The 20030-nt window shown below is 37.6% G+C and overlaps 2 protein-coding genes across 13 annotated transcripts in view; one reads left to right on the top strand and one right to left on the bottom strand.

Moving 5' to 3' along the window:
* Positions 1 to 765, top strand: part of gulp1a (GULP PTB domain containing engulfment adaptor 1a) — a 95391-nt gene extending 94626 nt beyond the window's left edge. For 9 of the 12 annotated variants that reach the window (XM_065252182.2, XM_065252176.2, XM_065252174.2 and 6 more), the window contains one exon: positions 412 to 765. Coding sequence is in view for 11 of the 12 variants with exons in the window: in XM_065252176.2 (XP_065108248.1) it covers positions 412 to 483 (72 nt within the window). In the remaining variant the exon portion in view is untranslated. Of the gene's footprint in view, positions 1 to 30; positions 42 to 411 lie in introns of all 12 variants that reach the window. The other 3 variants (XM_065252181.2, XM_065252183.2, XM_065252187.2) reach the window with 1 other exon arrangement.
* Positions 766 to 3597: 2832 nt separating this feature from the next.
* col5a2a (collagen, type V, alpha 2a) overlaps positions 3598 to 20030 on the bottom strand; it is a 41518-nt gene continuing 25085 nt past the window's right edge. Inside the window, exons 8-54 of the mRNA XM_065252172.2 lie at positions 19355 to 19432; positions 19175 to 19219; positions 19044 to 19097; positions 18167 to 18220; positions 18013 to 18066; positions 17871 to 17924; positions 17032 to 17085; positions 16820 to 16864; positions 16645 to 16698; positions 16525 to 16569; positions 16389 to 16442; positions 16095 to 16193; positions 15974 to 16018; positions 15784 to 15882; positions 15585 to 15638; positions 15262 to 15369; positions 15091 to 15144; positions 14902 to 15000; positions 14761 to 14814; positions 14576 to 14674; positions 14413 to 14466; positions 13524 to 13577; positions 13365 to 13418; positions 13225 to 13278; positions 13068 to 13112; positions 12888 to 12986; positions 12526 to 12633; positions 12375 to 12428; positions 12053 to 12106; positions 11924 to 11977; positions 11778 to 11831; positions 11573 to 11680; positions 11434 to 11487; positions 11303 to 11356; positions 11059 to 11220; positions 10876 to 10983; positions 10615 to 10722; positions 10446 to 10499; positions 10250 to 10357; positions 10100 to 10153; positions 9910 to 10017; positions 9753 to 9806; positions 9567 to 9674; positions 9180 to 9486; positions 8829 to 9010; positions 8236 to 8478; positions 3598 to 4168 (exon numbers count right to left, since the gene is read on the bottom strand). Coding sequence (XP_065108244.1) covers positions 4022 to 4168; positions 8236 to 8478; positions 8829 to 9010; positions 9180 to 9486; positions 9567 to 9674; positions 9753 to 9806; positions 9910 to 10017; positions 10100 to 10153; positions 10250 to 10357; positions 10446 to 10499; positions 10615 to 10722; positions 10876 to 10983; positions 11059 to 11220; positions 11303 to 11356; positions 11434 to 11487; positions 11573 to 11680; positions 11778 to 11831; positions 11924 to 11977; positions 12053 to 12106; positions 12375 to 12428; positions 12526 to 12633; positions 12888 to 12986; positions 13068 to 13112; positions 13225 to 13278; positions 13365 to 13418; positions 13524 to 13577; positions 14413 to 14466; positions 14576 to 14674; positions 14761 to 14814; positions 14902 to 15000; positions 15091 to 15144; positions 15262 to 15369; positions 15585 to 15638; positions 15784 to 15882; positions 15974 to 16018; positions 16095 to 16193; positions 16389 to 16442; positions 16525 to 16569; positions 16645 to 16698; positions 16820 to 16864; positions 17032 to 17085; positions 17871 to 17924; positions 18013 to 18066; positions 18167 to 18220; positions 19044 to 19097; positions 19175 to 19219; positions 19355 to 19432 — 3945 coding nt within the window. The 3' untranslated portion in view covers positions 3598 to 4021. The remainder of the gene's footprint in view (positions 4169 to 8235; positions 8479 to 8828; positions 9011 to 9179; positions 9487 to 9566; positions 9675 to 9752; positions 9807 to 9909; positions 10018 to 10099; positions 10154 to 10249; positions 10358 to 10445; positions 10500 to 10614; positions 10723 to 10875; positions 10984 to 11058; positions 11221 to 11302; positions 11357 to 11433; positions 11488 to 11572; positions 11681 to 11777; positions 11832 to 11923; positions 11978 to 12052; positions 12107 to 12374; positions 12429 to 12525; positions 12634 to 12887; positions 12987 to 13067; positions 13113 to 13224; positions 13279 to 13364; positions 13419 to 13523; positions 13578 to 14412; positions 14467 to 14575; positions 14675 to 14760; positions 14815 to 14901; positions 15001 to 15090; positions 15145 to 15261; positions 15370 to 15584; positions 15639 to 15783; positions 15883 to 15973; positions 16019 to 16094; positions 16194 to 16388; positions 16443 to 16524; positions 16570 to 16644; positions 16699 to 16819; positions 16865 to 17031; positions 17086 to 17870; positions 17925 to 18012; positions 18067 to 18166; positions 18221 to 19043; positions 19098 to 19174; positions 19220 to 19354; positions 19433 to 20030) is intronic.

Genomic DNA, 20030 nt, shown 5'->3' with positions numbered 1-20030 from the left:
CTTTTCTTTTTGCTCTTTTACTGCTTGCAGCGGCAGAGATGGTTTGTATTTTACAACAATTTGTTTTTTTCATACAGAATCTCTTAGGTCTATTTTGGCATCCCTAAACGTTTGAAGTGTCTCCAATGTTAAATTATTAAGAGCACATGCAGCCTCGATTTAGTTAAGTAAAAAGCAGTTTTTAACTAACTTTGGTAAAGACCCTTCAAAATCATCCCCTCATGTGTGCCTGTTTATCATTTGATCCAAAATTGTATAAAACAAAACCGTTTTTACTTTACCTTACCTTCCTTTACTTTGTTTTTTTTATTGAGAGAGGGTGTTTCAAATTCTTTGACAATAGTAAAACATAAAGATTGTGTAATAAAAGTAACCAGATACTAATAGTGCTCATTTTTGTTTGTTTTTCAGGAGGGGTTCAAAATGGGACTAACAGTAGAGGGCGCTGTCTTTTCCCTTGATCCACTAGATGGTCGCTGCTGATGCCAGGAGGAGATGTTGATCACATTCATGTTAAACCATTTGTATGAAAGTGCCAAACTCGGGTTTACAGTCGATGTCAATGTTTTAATTTTTTCTTATGCATTTAAACTTGGTTTACGAAAAGTCTTGAAATCCGAAGCAGTAGATGACTATTTTTCTAAGAACTGAAACCGTAATGTTGTTTTAACACTCCTTGCTTGTACAGGCAATGAAGGATGTAGAAAATCGTGTATGTTAAATTGCATACGTGTTATCAAACTACACATACAAACAGCATTTTTTTTAAAGAAATAATCTGTATTGGAGATCACGGCTGTATAATGTCGCGCAACAACTCATAACGTTTTCTTGATAGCGATAGTTCCCTATACATTATTTTGTATATATATTTTTAACACGTAATGCATTACTATACGTAACACTATAGGGGATAGTAAACTCGCTCCTTTTGTATTAAAAAAAAAAAAACAAGACAAGTAAAATGAAGATATTGTTTTTGTTTATCGTAATGGATTGCAGTATTTTTTAACCGAGCAGCAGTGCCATAAATTGCAGGATTGGACTATTTCCACATTAACATGTCCTTGTATTGCAGTTTAATTTTATATTATATATTTTAGTATACTCTTGCACAAGGAAGCACTTTGGAGGAGCAGTGTCAATGTATTATTGTAAATTCACTTTGTAAGCATTATTTCAGCCTTTGCTGTTGTAGCCATTAAAAAAAAACGGTACAGATTTCACGTGTAATGTTTTTATAATATACATTTTTTTATAAACTTTTACCTTCATCTTGCACAAACAATTGTTAGGTTTTTTATCTTTAACAAATCTTTACACACATGCTGTAATGTTGGTAGATAAATAATTAATTGCAAGTACAATTTTAAAGAAGTTGATGTACTTAAGTATTAAAAAAACAAATTCTAACTTTTTCTACATCCATAGCAATTTAAATGTTTTATGTGTATGTGTAAAATACATTTTATTATAAGATATTTTTTATAAACTGTTTATTATTCAAATTATAAAACGTTATTTGGCTATAGAAAGTGCACTGCATGAGTCTCAATAATTTAGACTACTTTTCTGTGTATTGAAAACATCTTACTTAAAAGGAATAGTTCAGCCAAAAATAAAACTAATGCCCCATGATTTACTCAATGTATGTGATTATCTTTTTTCATACAAACACAATCAAAGTTATATTAGAAAATCTCCTGGCTGTTCCAAGCTTTATAATGGAAGTGAATGGTGCTTTTGATTTAAAGCCCCCAAAAAGTCCTCCACCTTCATAGAAGTAATCCACACCCCTCCAGTGGATAAATAAAGGCCAAATGATGTGATTTTGTAGAAAAAATACATAGGATGTAGCATACAAGATGTATAGATGATAATGACAACACTCTCTAGTAAAGGTGTGTCGCACGTTACCGCAAGCTAGTTATTTAAGTTTGTAGTTTTGATATTTTTTTTACAAAATCGCATCGATTGCTCTTAACCCACTGGAGTTGTGTGGATTACTTCTGTGAAGGATGAAGAGCTCCAAATCAGAAGCACCATTTACTTTTATTATAAAGCTTGGAGCAGCCAGAACATTTATAATATAACTCCAATTGTGTTCGGCTGAAAAAAGATATTCACATACACATTAAGGATAGCTTTAGGGAGAGTAAATCATGGGGTAATTTCATTTTTGGCTGAACTATCCCTTTAAAAGCACCACGTCTTAAAGCATTCATTCATTTCATTGCGCTGGTAAGATACTTTTGTCCATTCTTTGATTGTTGAACAAAAGTTTTTCCCTTTACTGCACAAAGATTTTTCAGTCAGTGCAATAGTTGTAGTAATTGTCTGGGTTACATTTATACAAAGCAGAATTTTATAACATAAAAGATAAGATTCATAAAAGCACACTTGTGTAAAGAATATACTCATGCGGCTGTAATTACAAAACCGTGTATAGACAGCAGTATACCTGTACTCCGTAATCTGAGTCTCTATGCAGTGATTTGTGACCATGCCTGTGAAAACCCAGCTAAAAAACTGTGTTTTTCTACATTAAATGATCCTAAATAGTAAGGTCATGTCAAATATTTAAATCAACGTGAAAACCATAACTAAAAAATTATACTTTGATGATTGTTGTCTCAGAATTCGATGTTTGAAGGATGCGTGGTTCTCACATGCAGGGTCACATTTTACCGTTATCATTTTACATGGTATCTATATCTTAAACAAAAAAGCCAAAAATGATTTAAATAATATTATCCCTGACATTTTTCATTATTTTAAAGCAAAAACCACTTAAAAAATGTTTAGTGCACACATCCTGACAGTTCATAAATAAATCACTCTTGTTAACCAGCGTTTGTTGTCAACAACTTTAGTCTGCAACATATAGAGATTATAACGAAGCAAAGCAATATCTTACAAATGTTTTTAAAATGTGTCCAAAGCAGCAAATCTATCAATGGTGCATGGTTATTATGTATAAAGTATATTCATGCTTAATAAGCACGATAAGAAACATACTGTAAGCATCTTTGAAAGTCAAGAAAAAGAGGAAAGGTAAAGGAAATATAGTTTGATTCGATTGATTCAATAAAAATGATAATAGGCATGTTTAATTTGCAAAGCAAATACATGAGATTAGCTTTAAGCCAATGGCTTTAAAATGATAAATGCTAATCAGATAAAAATAATAATCAAACAAAAAGTGTAAGAATGATGGGTATCCCTGCATGCTTTGGAAAATATGACAACCCAAAGACTTTTAACTAAAGAAAATGTATTTGTACCTGCACCTGCATTTCACTACATTGTGCCTTAAAGCGTTAAGGATAAAAACTAACATTATAAATGGGCCATTTTTAGATAAAGCAATCTGTATAACATTTCACCTGCACTGGTTTTATATTTTTGTATTGATGAAGAGAAACACATGCACCTTTTAATAATTGGAGTCTGAGATGGACGTTTATTTGCATTTCCTTACCCTGCTTCGTACGTTTTCATGGGTGAAATACAATTCATACAGCTCCTTATCAGTATTCATGTACAGCAAGTCTGTCGTCAGCTTTTGCCAGTTTGTAGTAACGAGGTAGCTTGCACTTATGAATAAACAAATTCATCTTTAATTGTCAGCTATTCAAAATTACAATGTGGATGTACCAGGGTAAAACACTACAAACTTCCTCTATAGCACCATGTTTGTTTGTAAAAATAAAACGACATACTTTAACAAAAACAGGCAAATCCAATGTTTTTAATAACATCTATAATGTTGGTACAGTGTGTAGCATCATTACTGTTACTTTGAAGCAATGGCCATCACAATTTTAAACAGCAGTTGATGGATTGTAAGGGATCAAATCTGTATTAACCTTGTTGAGCTGTTGTTTTCTTGGAAGGCACAATAAATATCTCACTACGGGGCCAGAAAAGTCCAATGCTCGGTATGTACAAGGCTGATCTTGTCAGCAGTCACTTTAAAAGTCTGAGGATTTTCTTCAATGCATCAATGCTACTCCTTGATTTATAAGAAGCAAACAGGCCCGATGTCAATGCCAAACTCCTGATCTCGACCTCCAATGTCCACAGGTGCAATATCCATAATAGGTAACCGTGCTGTTTTCTGGGTCCTGTATTCAAAAACGGTCTTGCCCCACTTACCATTTGCTTTCTGTGAAAAGAAGGACATACAGGAAGTTGTTAGGTATGTATGGTTAGGTAGGTTTGTCAGAAAACGCTCTTAATTGTGACTCTGGACCACAAAACCAGCCATATATGTAAATAGTTATATTTGTCAGGGTTCCCCATCTAAGCCAAATGTAAAATTCCCTGACTTTTCTTTGACTTTCACTGACCAAAAAGCTGAATTGGTAACAGTTTACTGTGCATAGGACTGACATGACATGTGTCATAAACATGAAGGAGATTTTATGCACGTTTAACTGTCATTAAGTATCTTTCGTTCAATTATGTCTTTATTAAAGGGATAGTTCGGCCAAAAACGATATTAAACCCATGATTTACTCACCCCCAAGCTGTCCGAGTTGCATATGTCCATCGTTTTTCAGACAAACACATTTTCGGATATTTTAGAAAATATTTTAGATCTTTCAGTTAATTAAATGTAATGTTACGGGGTCCACGACCTTCAAGTCCAAAAAAAGGGCGTCCATCCTTCACAAATTAAATCCAAACGGCTCCAGGATGATAAACACAGGTCTTCTGAGGGTAATCCGTGCGGTGTTGTTGTAGAAATATCCATATTTAAAGTTTTATTAACGTAATTAACTACCTTCCGGTAGCGCCGCCATCTTAGTCGCGTCCGCACTCAGGATGAGAGCTTACGCAGCCTACGGAGGTTACTCTGGTGCTGCTCTGTGCCCCCGCCCTCCGAATTTGTCATACGTCACTAAGAAAAGTGCGTACACTACGCTAATACTCTCTCCTGAATACAGAGGAGTCTAAGATGGCGGCACTACCGGAAGGTATTTATTTTCGTTAATAAAGTTTTAAATATGGATATTTCTACAACAACACCGCGCGGATTACCCTCAGAAGACCTTTGTTTATCATCCTGGAGCCGTTTGGATTTAATTTGTGAAGGATGGACGCACTTTTTTTTGGACTTGAAGGTCGTGGACTATGGGTGGACCCCGTAACATTACATTTAATCAACTGAAAGATCTAAAATATTTTCTAAAATATCCGAAAATGTGTTTGTCTGAAAAACGATGGACATATGCAACTCGGACAGCTTGGGGGTGAGTAAGTCATGGGTTTAATATCGTTTTTGGCCGAACTATCCCTTTAATGCAAAGATGACATTGTTTAAGATGTCTTTGTTATGACAACTTGACATAAACCAATACATCATAACTTGTCACAAATCTGTCATAAACATTACATAGCAAAATAATTATCAAACTGAAGAGACTACCTAGCTTTATGGGTTAACATTACATTAAACTGTCATTTGAATGTCATTAAGTGTTAATACTCTGTCAAATAACTTAAAATACCTTAACAAAATGCAACAGAAATGTCAAAAAGATTATACTTAATTTTATGTATGTGCACAATACATAAAAAACTGACAACTAACAGAACTTGTTCTTCCTCATATGCACAGAGGGTTCTGAAATTTAATAAAACATTTAATAGATTTAATTTTTCCAGCGATATGGACCCAACGCTGCATGGCTTAACCCAATATTGTACTGTTTTCATTTAATTTTAGTTAAATCGGTCTCCAAATGCAATAAAATATAATTTTATCAATTTGAATTATAATTATTATTATTGAATGATTGATTTTTATTTCTTAAACACATGGAGGAAACTTAAAAAAAACATTATGAACTGAAGAATATTCATGACGCTGTTATAAAAGTATTTGACGGAGTATTAACACTTAATTACATTTTAATGACAAATTCAATTTGTATCACTGGTAAAAAGTGGTCCGTTATGTTGTCTTGGTAATGTCAAGTTGTCATGACAAGTTATGATGTATGGTTTGATATCAAGTTGTCAAAACAAAGACATCACAAACAATGTCATCTTTGCATTAAAAATGACATAATTGAACAAATAACACTTAATGACAGTTGTCATAAACATGCATACAATCTCCTTCATGTTCATGACACGTGTCATGTCATGATTATGAAGGTGTCACGTCAGTCTTATGAACACCCCTTTAAGTAAAGTGTTACCACTGAATTTTCATGACCTATGTCTGAAATGCTGTGAGCCTGATAATGTAATGTACAACGTTAAAGGTGCAAAAGAGGATGTTTGTTTTATACATTTTTGCAATATTACTTGAAACTGTCTTTACTAAATGATAAAAGACTATTTAATAGCTGCACTGAAAGTAATAATATTAATATACGTCATCTGTGCACAAGATAGGGCCTTAAAAACATCAGCCAATTGCTCATGCGGTCATCGCATCAGCGATTGGCCCTCTGGCTTGTCAATCACTGCCATTACGATCCTTGTGAGAGACGTGCGCGCTCCAGTAACTAAACACAGGGGACGCATGCGCATAGCGCATGAAACTCCGTCTTACGTTTCGTTTTGTTTTCATTGTCGATCCTGCTTTCCTCCTCGAATTTGCACCACGGTAGAGAAGAAACTCGAAGGAGGACGCAAAAGAAAGACTTTTTTAAGCCGCTGGGAATAGGAGAAAATTGTAAAGATAACGTAATGTAAACAGAGTCGTTATTGGAGAAACATTTCAACGCTGGAGAGCAATGAAGGAACAGAGAGGTGTCAAGCAGACGCGCAGTTCGCAAAATTCTTCTCGACAGGTAATAGTGATTATTCTTTCTTTGGGGAATAATTATTGTTGTACTGTTATTCAGGTATATCGACGTTGTTCTTGTACTGTAGTTGTAAGGCAGTGATCAGTCTGCTACATGCTAGTTGAAATGGGAGTAGCGTCAACTGATCTAATGTTTTAACGTCTTATTTGTTTATTATCATCATTTCACATAATGAATCCACTGACGCGAGTCATGCAACACAGCATATGCCGGTGGTAAACAAACACTCGTGTTCAAATATTCGTGCACGAGTTTTGGAAGGCGTTTGGAGGTCCCTTTGGAGGCTGTTCTTACGCATGCGCTCATTTAAAAAACTCAGTAACCGTTTTTGGATTCTCCGTCAGCGAAAAACATCCTCTTTTGCGCCTTTAAGTTGCCTAAATGCATGAAATAAATAAAAAATGCCAATAAACAGCTGTTTAGATTGTAGTCTCACTTGAAATAAGTGGAGGCAGTCCTTTTGTCACAACTTAACAAGTGGATTACATTTTGATAAATGCAAACAAAAATTTAAAGCGACAAAATCCCTGATATTCCATGACTTGGAAAAAAACTATTAAATTCCCTGACTTTTAATGTCTGCAATAGACCTTTAAAAATTCCATTGTATTCCAGAACTTCCATGACCCGTGATTGTGGCAACAGTATGACAGTATTTATATGGGTCAAAATTATTACTTTTTAAAAGCAAAAAATCATAAGGATATTAGGTAAAGATCATGTTCCATGAAGATATTTTGTTAATTTTCTACTGGAAATATATATAAAAAAATCTATTTAGCATTAGTAATATGTGTTGCTAAAAAAATTCTCAACATTTTGAAATTTACACCTCAGATATTTAAAAAAAAATATATATAGATGTATCTTGGCCAAATGTTGTCCTATCCTAGCAAACCATACACCAATTGAAAGCTAATTCTGAATGAATCTAATTGACCCTCATGGCTGTTTTTTGGTCCAGAACTTTTGACCAAATGGTGTGGAGAATTTTTGTAGCAACTTAAATTTCTACACAGGCAGCAGCCTACTAGGTTTTGGAAAAGAGCATGTATTTATCATGTAAAATCCCAGCATGCAATAGCCGTCATCTCACCATCTAGGTTCACTATAAACCCAATATAGTCATTTTATGAGTAACCCACTTCTAGCCAAAATAAACTTGAAATTGGGTAAACTTGAATGTTGTTTTATGATATATGATAATCCATTATGTAAGAAAAGTCAACAGTGATTAAAGGGTGTTTGGTTTCATTTTTCTCATTTTGGGCTATGGTTAGATGGTCTATTCAATTTTTCCTAAGAGCCCAAATTCTGCCTTGTTTTAGCATAGACCATGTTTGGACGACTATTAGACGTCTTTTAAATGCAAAACTGCTTTCTGAAATATGTCTTTGTGTGTACTTACTGAGCAGCTGTCCTCGAGCACAGTATATCTGAAGCGGTTATTTCCCTCAGCTTTGAGCTCGACATCATTTGAAGCTTTGAGTATCACTGCCTTCTTGAGGTTTCCGGTTGATTCGTCTTTGTAGCCCACGGTGTTCTTGCAGTGGTAAGTGATGGTTTGTGAAGCCTCTTTAGAGAGCAGACGGATGAAAGTCATCTGAACTGTGACAGTGTTGGCTGGCTGGTCTTTGTTCCCGTAGGTGAACTAAACAAAAAAACATAAGCAAACAAATAAATAACAGACACATACAGTTTTACTCTGTTTAATACACATGAAATACGGTTGTAGCGAAATTATTCTAAGCATATCTGCTGGTCTTGGTTGGTCTGCCAGTATGGCCAAACTGGTCTTCAAACCCAGACAGCAGATGACTCTAACTACTGACTTCGGCACGGATCCATTCCAGAATCGTCTGCTGTCTGGGAATGGTCTAGCTGGACTCCCACTCTGACTCTTTTTTAACCAACAAACCAGACCAGACTGGAAGACCAGTCGAGTTAAAGCAATTTTTTTTAAGATTTAGAAAAAGCATTTCATAAGAGCAAAATGCTTACATGGGTTCCACCATTCATATTGGCTCCAAACCACACTGGTTTATTTCCCGGGGAATTCCACCACGATTTGCGAGGGATGCTGGAGGAAGTTGCAGAGATGCATGTCTCTCCTGTATCCATATTGCAATGGACTTTAATGGCATCCTCTGAACTTCCCTGGTTTGGATCCACCCAGTATTCACCTACAATTTAGAGATGCAACATTTAAGGATGTTTGACTCTGTAAGCAGCCGTCAAACATCTACCTATCCACTAAAGATACTAAGGTTAACTGCTTAGCTCCAGTACTTGGTACAGTAGTACTGAATATGATTTTGATCCTGTTTTATTGCATTATTACTGTGAACGTACCACTCTTTTTATCAGCGTAGCATTGTTTCAGGTCCTCGCAAGTTCTGGCAGGATGCTTCCTACTACCATCAGGGCTACGCATGCTATCAATCTGGCTGCTCAGAGCCTTCAATGTAGCCTGAACTCCAGGGTCAGCTTGGAACACGCTGGTTGAGTTACTTTGGGGATTAGCTTCATCCTCACTGAACTCTGGGGGTGGAGGACCAGCATCATAATCTTGAGGACCACCAAAGAAGTCTTCCATGGCTGCAATGGGAGGACCAGGAGCACCAGGAGGACCAGGAGGTCCGGGTTCTCCAGGAGGTCCCTAGTTATGAAAAGAGGAAATAAAATTAGGTTGCCATTTTTTTTTTGTGTTAAGTAAGATGGCCAAGCAGTTTAACTCACCTCTGGTCCCATGTCACCACTTGTTCCTCTTGAACCGGGAGGTCCTATTGGTCCGGGCAGTCCAGCGCCCCCTTCCTTTCCTGGAGGTCCAATGGGCCCTGGTGGTCCCTATTAAACAGAGGTATTTTTCGAAGTCAATTACATTTTTGTTTAGAAATTTTTTAATTAAACAAATTTAATGCGCACCCTTTGACCACTTGGACCAAAAATGCCTGGGGGTCCCTGTTCACCAGTTGTGCCCTAAAAATGACACAAATGTAGAAGGTTTATTCATATTATACGGCACATAGGTTTCACGTAACTTTTGTCTTAAAATTTGGTGGGAATGTTTGTTAGAACTTACAGGCGGTCCAGGAAGACCCTGCAAACCTGCAAATCCTCTGTGACCCTTCTGTCCTCTTTCACCATGGTCACCCAAATCTCCCTTATCCCCTCTTGGTCCTTGTGGTCCCTTAAATAGAGATGGTTGTTAGCAGTTATTTTAATCAGCAATTTTAAGGTAAATGCTATGTTGTGTTATGATGTTATCTTACTGTGAGTCCTCGCTTTCCAGCAGGACCTGGTGGGCCTGCAGGACCTCTTGAACCCTGTGCAAGGAGAATTATAAAAAAAACATGAACATCACCGTAGACTCTTTGACTCTTTCAGACTCAAGAGTGTAAAATATAACGTGATAGACTTACAGACTCTCCTCGTTTTCCAACACCACCAGTAGCACCAACAGGCCCAGGAGGACCGGGAAGTCCTCTAGGTCCAATCAAACCCTCTGGTCCTAAATCTCCTCGCTCACCCTTAAAATGCAAAGAACTTTCTTTGATTAGCAAAAAGACTTTAATTTAATTTTTGATTTGTTTGACCCTTATGTTTTTATATTCTCACCCGTTCTCCTATGACACCTTCCTTTCCTGGTGGGCCATCAGATCCAGCAGGTCCCTATCCAAACCAACATTTTCATTCTCAGACCATATTTGCATTTAAATGTGAAGCCGCTTCATTTGGTACAATTGTAATACTATTGCAAATGTATTAGTAATAAAATTAATTTTACATCAGGTCCAGGATCACCACGAGGTCCGTTAGCTCCAGGCACCCCAACTGGGCCAGAGGGTCCTTTGTCTCCTGGGGCTCCTGCTGAGCCCTGTTTTCCTGGAGGACCCTACATGTAAAAATCAAGGGCAGGTCAAATATAGGAACTGTTTAGTACATGCACCACAAAAAACATCTGATTTCATTACTTGACTTCAATATAAAATTTTAATGCAGAATGCACCAGCAAGTCAAATCATAATGTTTTGTAATGTATACTTACACCTGGTCCAGGAAGTCCCGGCATTCCACGTTCACCTCTTTGACCAGGAAGGCCTACAATACCTCTCTGCCCTGTTGTTCCAGCAGGTCCTGGTGGACCATCAGGCCCCTAAAGGAGAAAACGGTCAATTAATACAATTATATTGTTATTGCATTTTGGTTAAGAAATGTCTGATGAATTTACCGGTGGGCCATCTTCTCCAGAATCTCCTTTGTCTCCAGGGCTTCCAGCAGGACCAGGTTGACCTCTCTCTCCATAACGTCCGGGAGGTCCATGATCTCCTCGAAGACCACGTGGACCTTCTTTACCTGGGAGACCAAGTGGACCTGGCTCACCAAGAGGGCCCTAAGACAACAAAGTCTGGTTAGAAAATGATTTAAACTTCTGATTTGTAATTTATTTGAATTGTGATTTGATTGAATCATACCGTTGGGCCAGGTGGGCCAACTCTTCCAGCTGATCCAGGAAAACCTGTTGGGCCCTAAACATTGAGGCACATTAATTGAACAGTACTTTTAACACCTACGATATGGTGATGCTTATTATATCTATACTTACAGGTGCCCCCTGTGTACCTCTACCTCCCTTTGGTCCAGCCACACCGAATTTACCCTACAGTAACATGTGAAATGTGATTATCAGCTCACTAGAATAGCCCATCCTCTCAGAATCATATAAAACAAAAATATTTTCTTACCTGTGACCCTGGAGGACCAGCTAACCCTTGAGGGCCAGGAGATCCAGCATCACCCTTTTGTCCAGGCTCTCCTGGTGGTCCTTTCACACCAGGCTGGCCATCAGGACCCTGTGGTTTTGTTTAACAAGTGCAGAACCATTAGTAAGTGAACAAAAAATGTGCAGCATTAACTTAAATAAATGCTAAATAAATAACTTCTGCTTACGATTGGTCCTGGAAAGCCTACAGCACCAATTGGCCCAGGTTCACCACGGGAACCCTTAGGGTTAAGACAAATATTTGTCATTACATCAGAAACGTGTCACTTGAAAGATTTTTCGTTTTGTATTTTGATCTTGAATATCAACTTACTGGCATCGCTCTTGATCCTTGAGGTCCCGGTGGTCCCTTAGGGCCTGGTTCTCCCTGTAAATCAACTATGTTAGAATTGTGTGGTCTTATATAAATGTAAAGTTATTGTGACAAATGTGTAAGTAGTACCTTTTCACCACTTGGACCATGGGGTCCTGCAGGGCCAATTGGGCCTGTTAAACCCTACAAGAGTAAAACACAACTATAAGACAATAGTTTTATGTATATCTGAGAGAGAAAGTTTTGTCTGCTGCATCTGTGATTGAATCTGCTTGAACAAGTTTGCTAAATTGTTTTAAGTTCAAATGTTGTATCTCTGACTTACACAATATGAAAATGTGCAAATTCTTTTACATAACATTCTCTGTTTGCTAAGTTACAACATGTCTGAGCTGCTTGGCTCTTGTACTCTCCCAACCTTTTGTAAAGCAAAAAATCTTTCTCTATTTACCCTTGCACCATCACTTCCCGGTGTGCCCTCAGATCCTTTCTCACCAACAGCTCCCTAAATGTATGGAAAAGTTACATTGAATACCTCAGGTGATGACACAAATATCCATGCATATACTGTGAATTAAAACTTCAGTTGCATCAATACGTACTCTGTCTCCTTTTGGACCTGGTGGCCCAGAGATCCCTCTTTCACCGGGCATACCCTGCAGACCAGGAGGGCCTAGATCACCCACATTACCCGGAGGACCTGGACTGCCCTAAAGTTCAATAAAAATAGTAATGGTATGACATTTCCTTTTAATTATGCAATACAGGAATGAGAAATTGAAAACTATGCTGATTTCAGACAGTACATTTTGAAATAAGAGAGTTCGGTGCAAGTTAGTGCATGTTCAGTGCAGTGCATCTGTGATATTTGTAATGTGTGATGTGATGTAACTAATATTATTTCATAGTAGTTTTTAAAATGCTAAAATAGATTAAATTAAACAAAGCATTAGATCAGTTTTACCTTCGGGCCATCTGGACCAGGTGCTCCTGGGATACCTTTGGCTCCTGGCAGACCGTTAGGTCCAAGTTCTCCTCTTTCTCCAGGAATTCCACGTTCACCCTGTTAAATGAGTCGTCTGACCATTACAGACGTGTATTAATTACAAAAAATTTTAGAAAGTGATTTAATACAAACACTCACCCTTGGTCCAATTTGGCCTACAGGTCCACCTTCTCCAGGGATACCCTGAACAAAACGTAATGCTGGGTTAGCATTGATAATCATTGCCATTGGGACAACATTTGTCCACAAATTTGAAGTCCAACACACAGTTGTCAATAAACATTCAAGATTGTACCTGATCGCCAGGTTTTCCTCCCTCTCCTGGAGCACCTGCTGGTCCTGGCAATCCCTGAAAAACAGGCAATGATGTGTTTCAAAAGGTCCCAATTCCAATTCAAGGATATTCCAGTGACCAAACAGTCATTAAGAAATCACCTGGAAACCGTGCATTCCAGGAGGTCCCTGTTCACCTCTGTCACCTGCTGAACCCTATCATATAAGAAACAAAAGATGGATTAACATGTACTCTTGTACTCATAGAATTGTTAACTTTATAGGCAGTGCAACACATTTGTGTAATTGGGAAACACTTACATGTGGACCTGGTGGTCCAGCTGGGCCTACTTCTCCATCTTTTCCAGGTGGACCCTACAAAAAAGCCAAGGTTAAATGGTTTCCCTGCTGAAAAAAACAGCATAGACCAGCAAGATTGCTATGCTGGTCCATGCTGGTTTGTTGCTGATTTAGCATGCCAGCAACAAAACACAACATATGCTGGTCTTGCTGGTGCGACCAGCATGGGATGCTGGTGCTGATGCTGATTTGGTGCTGGTTCAGTCACAGTGCTGGTTTGTTGCTGGTTTAGCTGGTGGTTTCCAGAAAACCAGCACCAAAACATAACATATGCTGGTTTTGCTGGGTTTTTCAGCAGTGTTAGTTTAGATTTTAACATTTGGAATTTGTGAATTGTGAATGCTAAGGTGTTGCCATGCAGTGGATGTATGGTAGTTGCTATTATGCCGTTACTTTGCTTACTCAAAGAGATCAATCTCAGATAAAAAGTGCATGCCCGCCATGCAAAAACTATAATGCCATGTCAAACTAGACTTTCAGCATGCAAAATTTATGCAAATAACCCTACGTATATGTGCTGCAATCATATAAGTGTCTGTGGAAGCCACAGATTCCAACGTGCTTGCACCATTATTGTTGCTTTTGTTATTGTTGTAGGATTGTGCTACATTCTTGTGTCATAACATCTTTACAAGATACAAATTTGCAGGTCAGAGTTCACCACAGCTGAACCCGAATGTGATTTAATCACAGCTGCATATGCGTATGAGTGGAAATCAATGTAACGAAAAGTCTAGTGTAACCGCAGCATAAGTATTTAAGTAAATCAATTTAAAAAAGTAATCGCACACCTCTCTTTAATATGATTTGAGGAATCAAACACCACTATAATCTGGGAAAAATTACTTACCCTCTGTCCAGGCACTCCTGCAGATCCCTGCTCACCTGCCTTTCCTGGATCTCCCTAAATTGTTAGAATTATGCGTATAAGTATGCAATTGTAATCTTAAATTAAATTAACATTTATTTTGTATTTAATTTAATAAATAAATATATCAATAAATCCTACTTACACTAAAACCCTTTGGACCGATTAATCCCATTTGTCCGGCTGGACCTCTTGTTCCAGTTGACCCTGCTGGTCCTGGACGCCCATCCTCACCTGGAGCACCCTGTAGGTTACAGTAACATTACTTTTCTCCATTGAAATTGTGGACATTTTATTCCAATAATGACTGAACAACAGCTGAAAATGTACCAGTGGTCCTGGCTTTCCTTCAGCCCCCTGCACTCCAGGCGTTCCTGTCAAACCCTAAATGATTGCAAAGGAATTAATGTATTTGGAAGAAGAAGTATATCAGAATTTGCTGTTATATATATACCATAGACTTTGTCTTACTCTTGCACCTGGTAGACCCGGTTCTCCTGTCCTCCCTGGATCTCCACTGGAGCCTTTAGGTCCAGAAGTTCCTGTAATTCCACGGTCACCTTGTGCACCCTTAATTCATGTGATCAGAAGGTAATTGTTTCAGTTACTTGTAAAATTAAAAGAAATATATATTGACATTTAGCTTAATTGTCTTTTTACCTTTGGACCCGGTAAGCCATCTTGACCAGGGAAGCCACGGTTTCCAGGAGCCCCCTAAATAAGATTACAAAACCCATGAAGAATTGGTCCATCCATAAAGGTTGAAGATTTAGCAATTTCATACATTTCAGTCTTCGGTTGCAAAGGCTATGGCAAGGAAACTAAACTCACTCTCTCACCAACAGGCCCGGGTGGGCCAATAGAACCAGAATCTCCTCTGGGTCCCCGTTTTCCTTCCTCACCCTGAGGTCCAATTACACCTTGTGCTCCAGGTGGACCCTACAAACAGAGAAGTGCATTTCTTTACAATGTAATGTGTGTAGTTGAAGTACTTTTATTGATCCATTTTAGGCTGAAAAAACTCAAAGCATACAGTAAATAAGTATAAGCTAATTGTAACTCGATTCCCCCCATAGCTGTATATAAATTATTTTATATTAATCTTGTAACCAGAAACTTAACTAAGATATATATGCATAGTAAAATAAACTTACAGGTTCTCCTTTGGGTCCAGCCTCTCCTTTAAATCCAGGTACACCAACATCTCCCTAAAGTAGATGTGTTTGGGCGATTCAGTTTTTTTTTTAAATAATTAATTGCTTTCACATTTAGATTTTTAATCTTTAACATTATATACTCTTTAAATTCCAATATCATAATCTTAAAGGCGAAATTAAATTAAGATGCCATTACCCCTTGACCTTTGATCCCAGGATGCCCTGTGCTTCCCTGAGGTCCTGGTGGTCCAGGTGGGCCAAGCAGACCGACAGGACCCTGAGGACCAGCATTTCCCTGGACAAAAATAACATTGTTTATTGCCATTGACCAAGTGCATTTGTAATCTAATGACATTTTAGATAAAAATCTACATTTTATTACATACCACTGGACCTTTAGCACCGGGGCCCCCATCAGTACCCATTGGCCCCTGCAAAATGCAGAATTTCAATATGCATGATCACAAATCTCGATTCATTGATACCAAATGAACATCAAACACTTACAATATTGCCAGCTGGTCCCTGTCTCCCTTGATGTCCTGTCTCTCCTCTTTGTCCCTGTGGTCCCTCTGGTCCCCTTACACCTGTGGGTCCAGCTTGACCCTGCAAATTAATTATAATTATTTGTATAATAACAACACCTTTATAGAATTAATGTACTACCTCAACTAGTATGTAAGGAATAATTGACGACGGCCGTTGAATTATAAGAAAATAATGCACACCAGCATCGTGCCGTTACAGCACAGATATGCATTATTAAGTAAAAGATTGTAGCCATTACTAATCATTACCCACCTTCATACCTGGACCTCCTGGATACCCCGGAGGACCACTTAATCCCAACGGACCCTACAATATAAACAATGTAAATTTAGACGTCAGCATCATGAGGTTTGCATTGGTTTGGTGTAGTATTTTGATGTAGTCTTACCATTGGACCTGGTTTGCCAACATTTCCTTGAACACCACGTGTACCCTGAAATATAAAAGAAAAGGATAAATAGAAGTAAAAATAATTCACACGCAACCGAAACATTTATTTTTAACTTACCGGTGTCCCACCCGCTCCTGGGCGTCCTCTCTCTCCTGGCATTCCCCTAGGACCCTGTGGTAATAGTTGTTTTAATTTATGTCTAGTAGTTATTTGTCAGTATTAGAATGAAGATAATCTCTAATATATATATAAAGAGAAAATGTTAAATTTTAAATTAAAAGGATACACTAACCATAGGTCCAGGGGCACCCATTGCACCGGATCCACCAGATTCACCCTAAAATACATGAAATATTTAAATATCAATTAATATCATCCATCCAATTCAGATCATTAAAAATGTACAAGTTCTCAAATCAAAACTGACAGATCTAGGTCTAATGTGGCAAAAGAATACTGAATCAGCCTTCATAAAATTGTTTCAAATAAAAGACAAAAATTAACCTTTGATCCCAGAGCTCCACGTTCACCTTTGACACCAGCTGGACCTTCATGTCCCTAAATTAGGAAAGAGTATGGCTGAATCATCCATCAATTATGATTGACAAAGCAGTAATATCAAAAGTTTAACTACTCTCTCTTCTGCAACTTAAGGTGTGTTAATACATTTAAAATTGGCCAAAAATCAATTACAAATATTGTAAGACTGATAATAAAAAAACAAATAAGGGTAATTTTCTATTATTATAAATCTTACTACATATAACTAGTAAGAATATTTGAAATTCATTGTCTAGTTAAGCAAGGACACGTTGTGCCAAATGGTTGATTGAGTACATAAACTGTCAAATTAAAGGAACAGTATGTAAGAAATTTATATCAGTTAATCATAAAATGGCCCTGAAATGTCACTAGACATTAAGAAATCATTTTCATTTCAAATACTTTTATCACTCACAACAGTGGTCTGGCCAGGATATTGTCATTTAAAAAGTTAAGTAGCAGCCCTCAACTGATGTTTATTTTGTCATTTTGTGTATTGGCCACCAGTTGTGTGATTGCAGTACCAGTTTTATCCACAAGTTTTGTGATTGCAATACCAATTTTTGCCACAATCCTACATACTGTTCCTTTAATGACTTATTGTTTTCTTATTGAACATGATGATGGGTCGACCTCCTACCTACCTTAAATTAGTTGATTTGCATTAAATATCATGTGATACCCAAATAGCCATTTGTAAGTTTGGTTTATAGTGCAAATTTATAAACGTTTTGCATTCTTTTCAATGTACAATGTATTCGAACCCCAAATGAAGGCCTAAAGATGAATAAATAACTCACTCGGTGGCCCTTTAAGCCTGGAGGCCCTGGTGTCCCTGGAAACCCTCTTGCTCCCTAAGCACAAAAGTCATTCAGACGTCAGTGTACATACAATCACCATCCAATGACAAAAGCTGCTAATAAAGAAAATGTCAATTATTACCGCAGATCCAGGAAATCCTATTTCTCCACCACCTCCTGCACTTCCCGGTTCTCCCTGTGACAATACAAACATTCCCATGGTTTTTTATGCATTTGGGAAGCACAGAAACACTGCCAGCATTTATTTGAGTATTAAGGAGGGTGTATTTACTCACATCCTCACCGGGTTTTCCTGGAGGACCCTCTGGACCTCTTGGGCCTGAGCCACCCTATAAAATACAGAACAGTTGTTACCAAAAAACAAATAAAGATGCATTATACGGATAGGGTGCTGACACATAGAATCATTTCTTAACAGAGACTTATCAGTACTTTGACACAAAAGGCCAAAGTTGTATCATTTTAGTGATTCCCAGGCATGGCCTTGTACTAGTCCATGGGATGTGGTTTCACAAAGTTTGTGTAAACCTTAAACAATGCTTGAGGAATTGTGTAATCACTTCGGTTGAAAGGAATCTGCTGTCACACTGGAACAGACTGTCATGTGTTTTCAATGGTGTAATTTAATACAATTGCAATTAATTATAAAAAATATTGTAATATCTGTTTTGTGCTTCATATTTTTTGTACTGTTAAAATTTATCCAGATAAATGTGATAAGTTTCCTTTTATACTGTGATTAACTTTTCAGTGTCAAAAAATTCAACACTTTCTTTAAAAACAATGAAAATGGCTAAATAGCTTCTTCGTAAGTAATTTGAGGTTTTAAAAAATAAACCTAAGTGATGTTATATTTACTGGTTTACATGCAATACGTTTTTGTTTATTCTTCGGCTTCATTAACAAAGTAAGTTTTTCCTTAATGATTTTTCCTAAAAAGGCAAAAGAGCTTTTAAGTACATGTATAAAACCACTACAACAATTTCATTGCTTTGATAATGTGAACAACTACAGATGAGGTTTTCCTTTCTTAAATGAGGCATGAAAGTAGCCTATGTGAACAACTGGCAGTTGTGTTTATCCTGGCTGAAATTTAGTTTGTAGTTCCTGGGATAGACTTGCTCTGAATGACAGTTCATTATATTCACTCACCATTGGCCCTGGATCACCTACATCACCATGAGGTCCCTGTGGTCCTGGCACCCCCTAAAGGAAATTGTATAAACTTAAACCAACATTCTTTGGAAATTAATTTGAAATGCTTCTTGAATAAATATACTTACTGGTGACCCATTTTGTCCAGGTGGCCCTCTTGGTCCTGCCTCCCCCTTTAAAAATATAGTTTGGTTATTTGAACAATACCCTTAGCTTTAGAAGCTATGTGGCATAATGAAGCCACTAGATCAAATGCAATGATCTCATAAATGTGATTCTCTATTAAAGAACCCATAAGATCCACTTACACGAACTCCAGGCATCATGGCATGTTGAGCTCCTGTTTTGTCATCAAATCCCCCAGCCATATGTGAGGCCAGCTGACCCTAAGTAACAGAGGACATGGGTGTTTAAACACTGAAACAGCAGAATAATGTTGATAATAGGAGAAAATAATTTATCTTAAAATACAGTTGTGTTCAAAATTATTCAACCCCAACTGAAATTGATTGTTTTGGCCGGTTTGACATTGATTTTGATCATTCAGTCATCCTGCTTACAATTAAATCAAAGAGGCACGTGTAGGTCAGACAGATATAACATAACATTTATAATGAAATAACCACAAATGTCTTTTCTGTGCTCACATCATTATCAGTTTTATTCAACCCCCAAGTGACATTCAATCTTAGTACTTAGTACAGCATCCTTTTACAGTTAAAACAGCTTTTAAACGGGAAGCATAGCTTGACACAAGTGTCTTGCAGCGATCTACGGGTATCTTCGCCCATTCATCATGGGCAAAAGCCTCCAGTTCAGTCACATTCTTAGGCTTGCGCACTGCAACTGCTTTCTTTAAGTCCCACCAGAGGTTCTCAATCGGATTTAAGTCTGGTGACTGCGATGGCCACTTCAAAATGTTCCAGCCTTTATTCTGCAACCATGCTCTAGTGGAATTGGAGGTATGCTTGGGATCATTGTCCT

This window comes from Paramisgurnus dabryanus, chromosome 15 (genome assembly GCF_030506205.2).
Source record: "Paramisgurnus dabryanus chromosome 15, PD_genome_1.1, whole genome shotgun sequence".
Lineage (NCBI taxonomy): Eukaryota > Metazoa > Chordata > Actinopteri > Cypriniformes > Cobitidae > Paramisgurnus > Paramisgurnus dabryanus.
The sequence above is the reverse complement of the archived record's forward strand: the minus strand, read 5'-3'. Positions and strand labels throughout refer to the sequence as shown.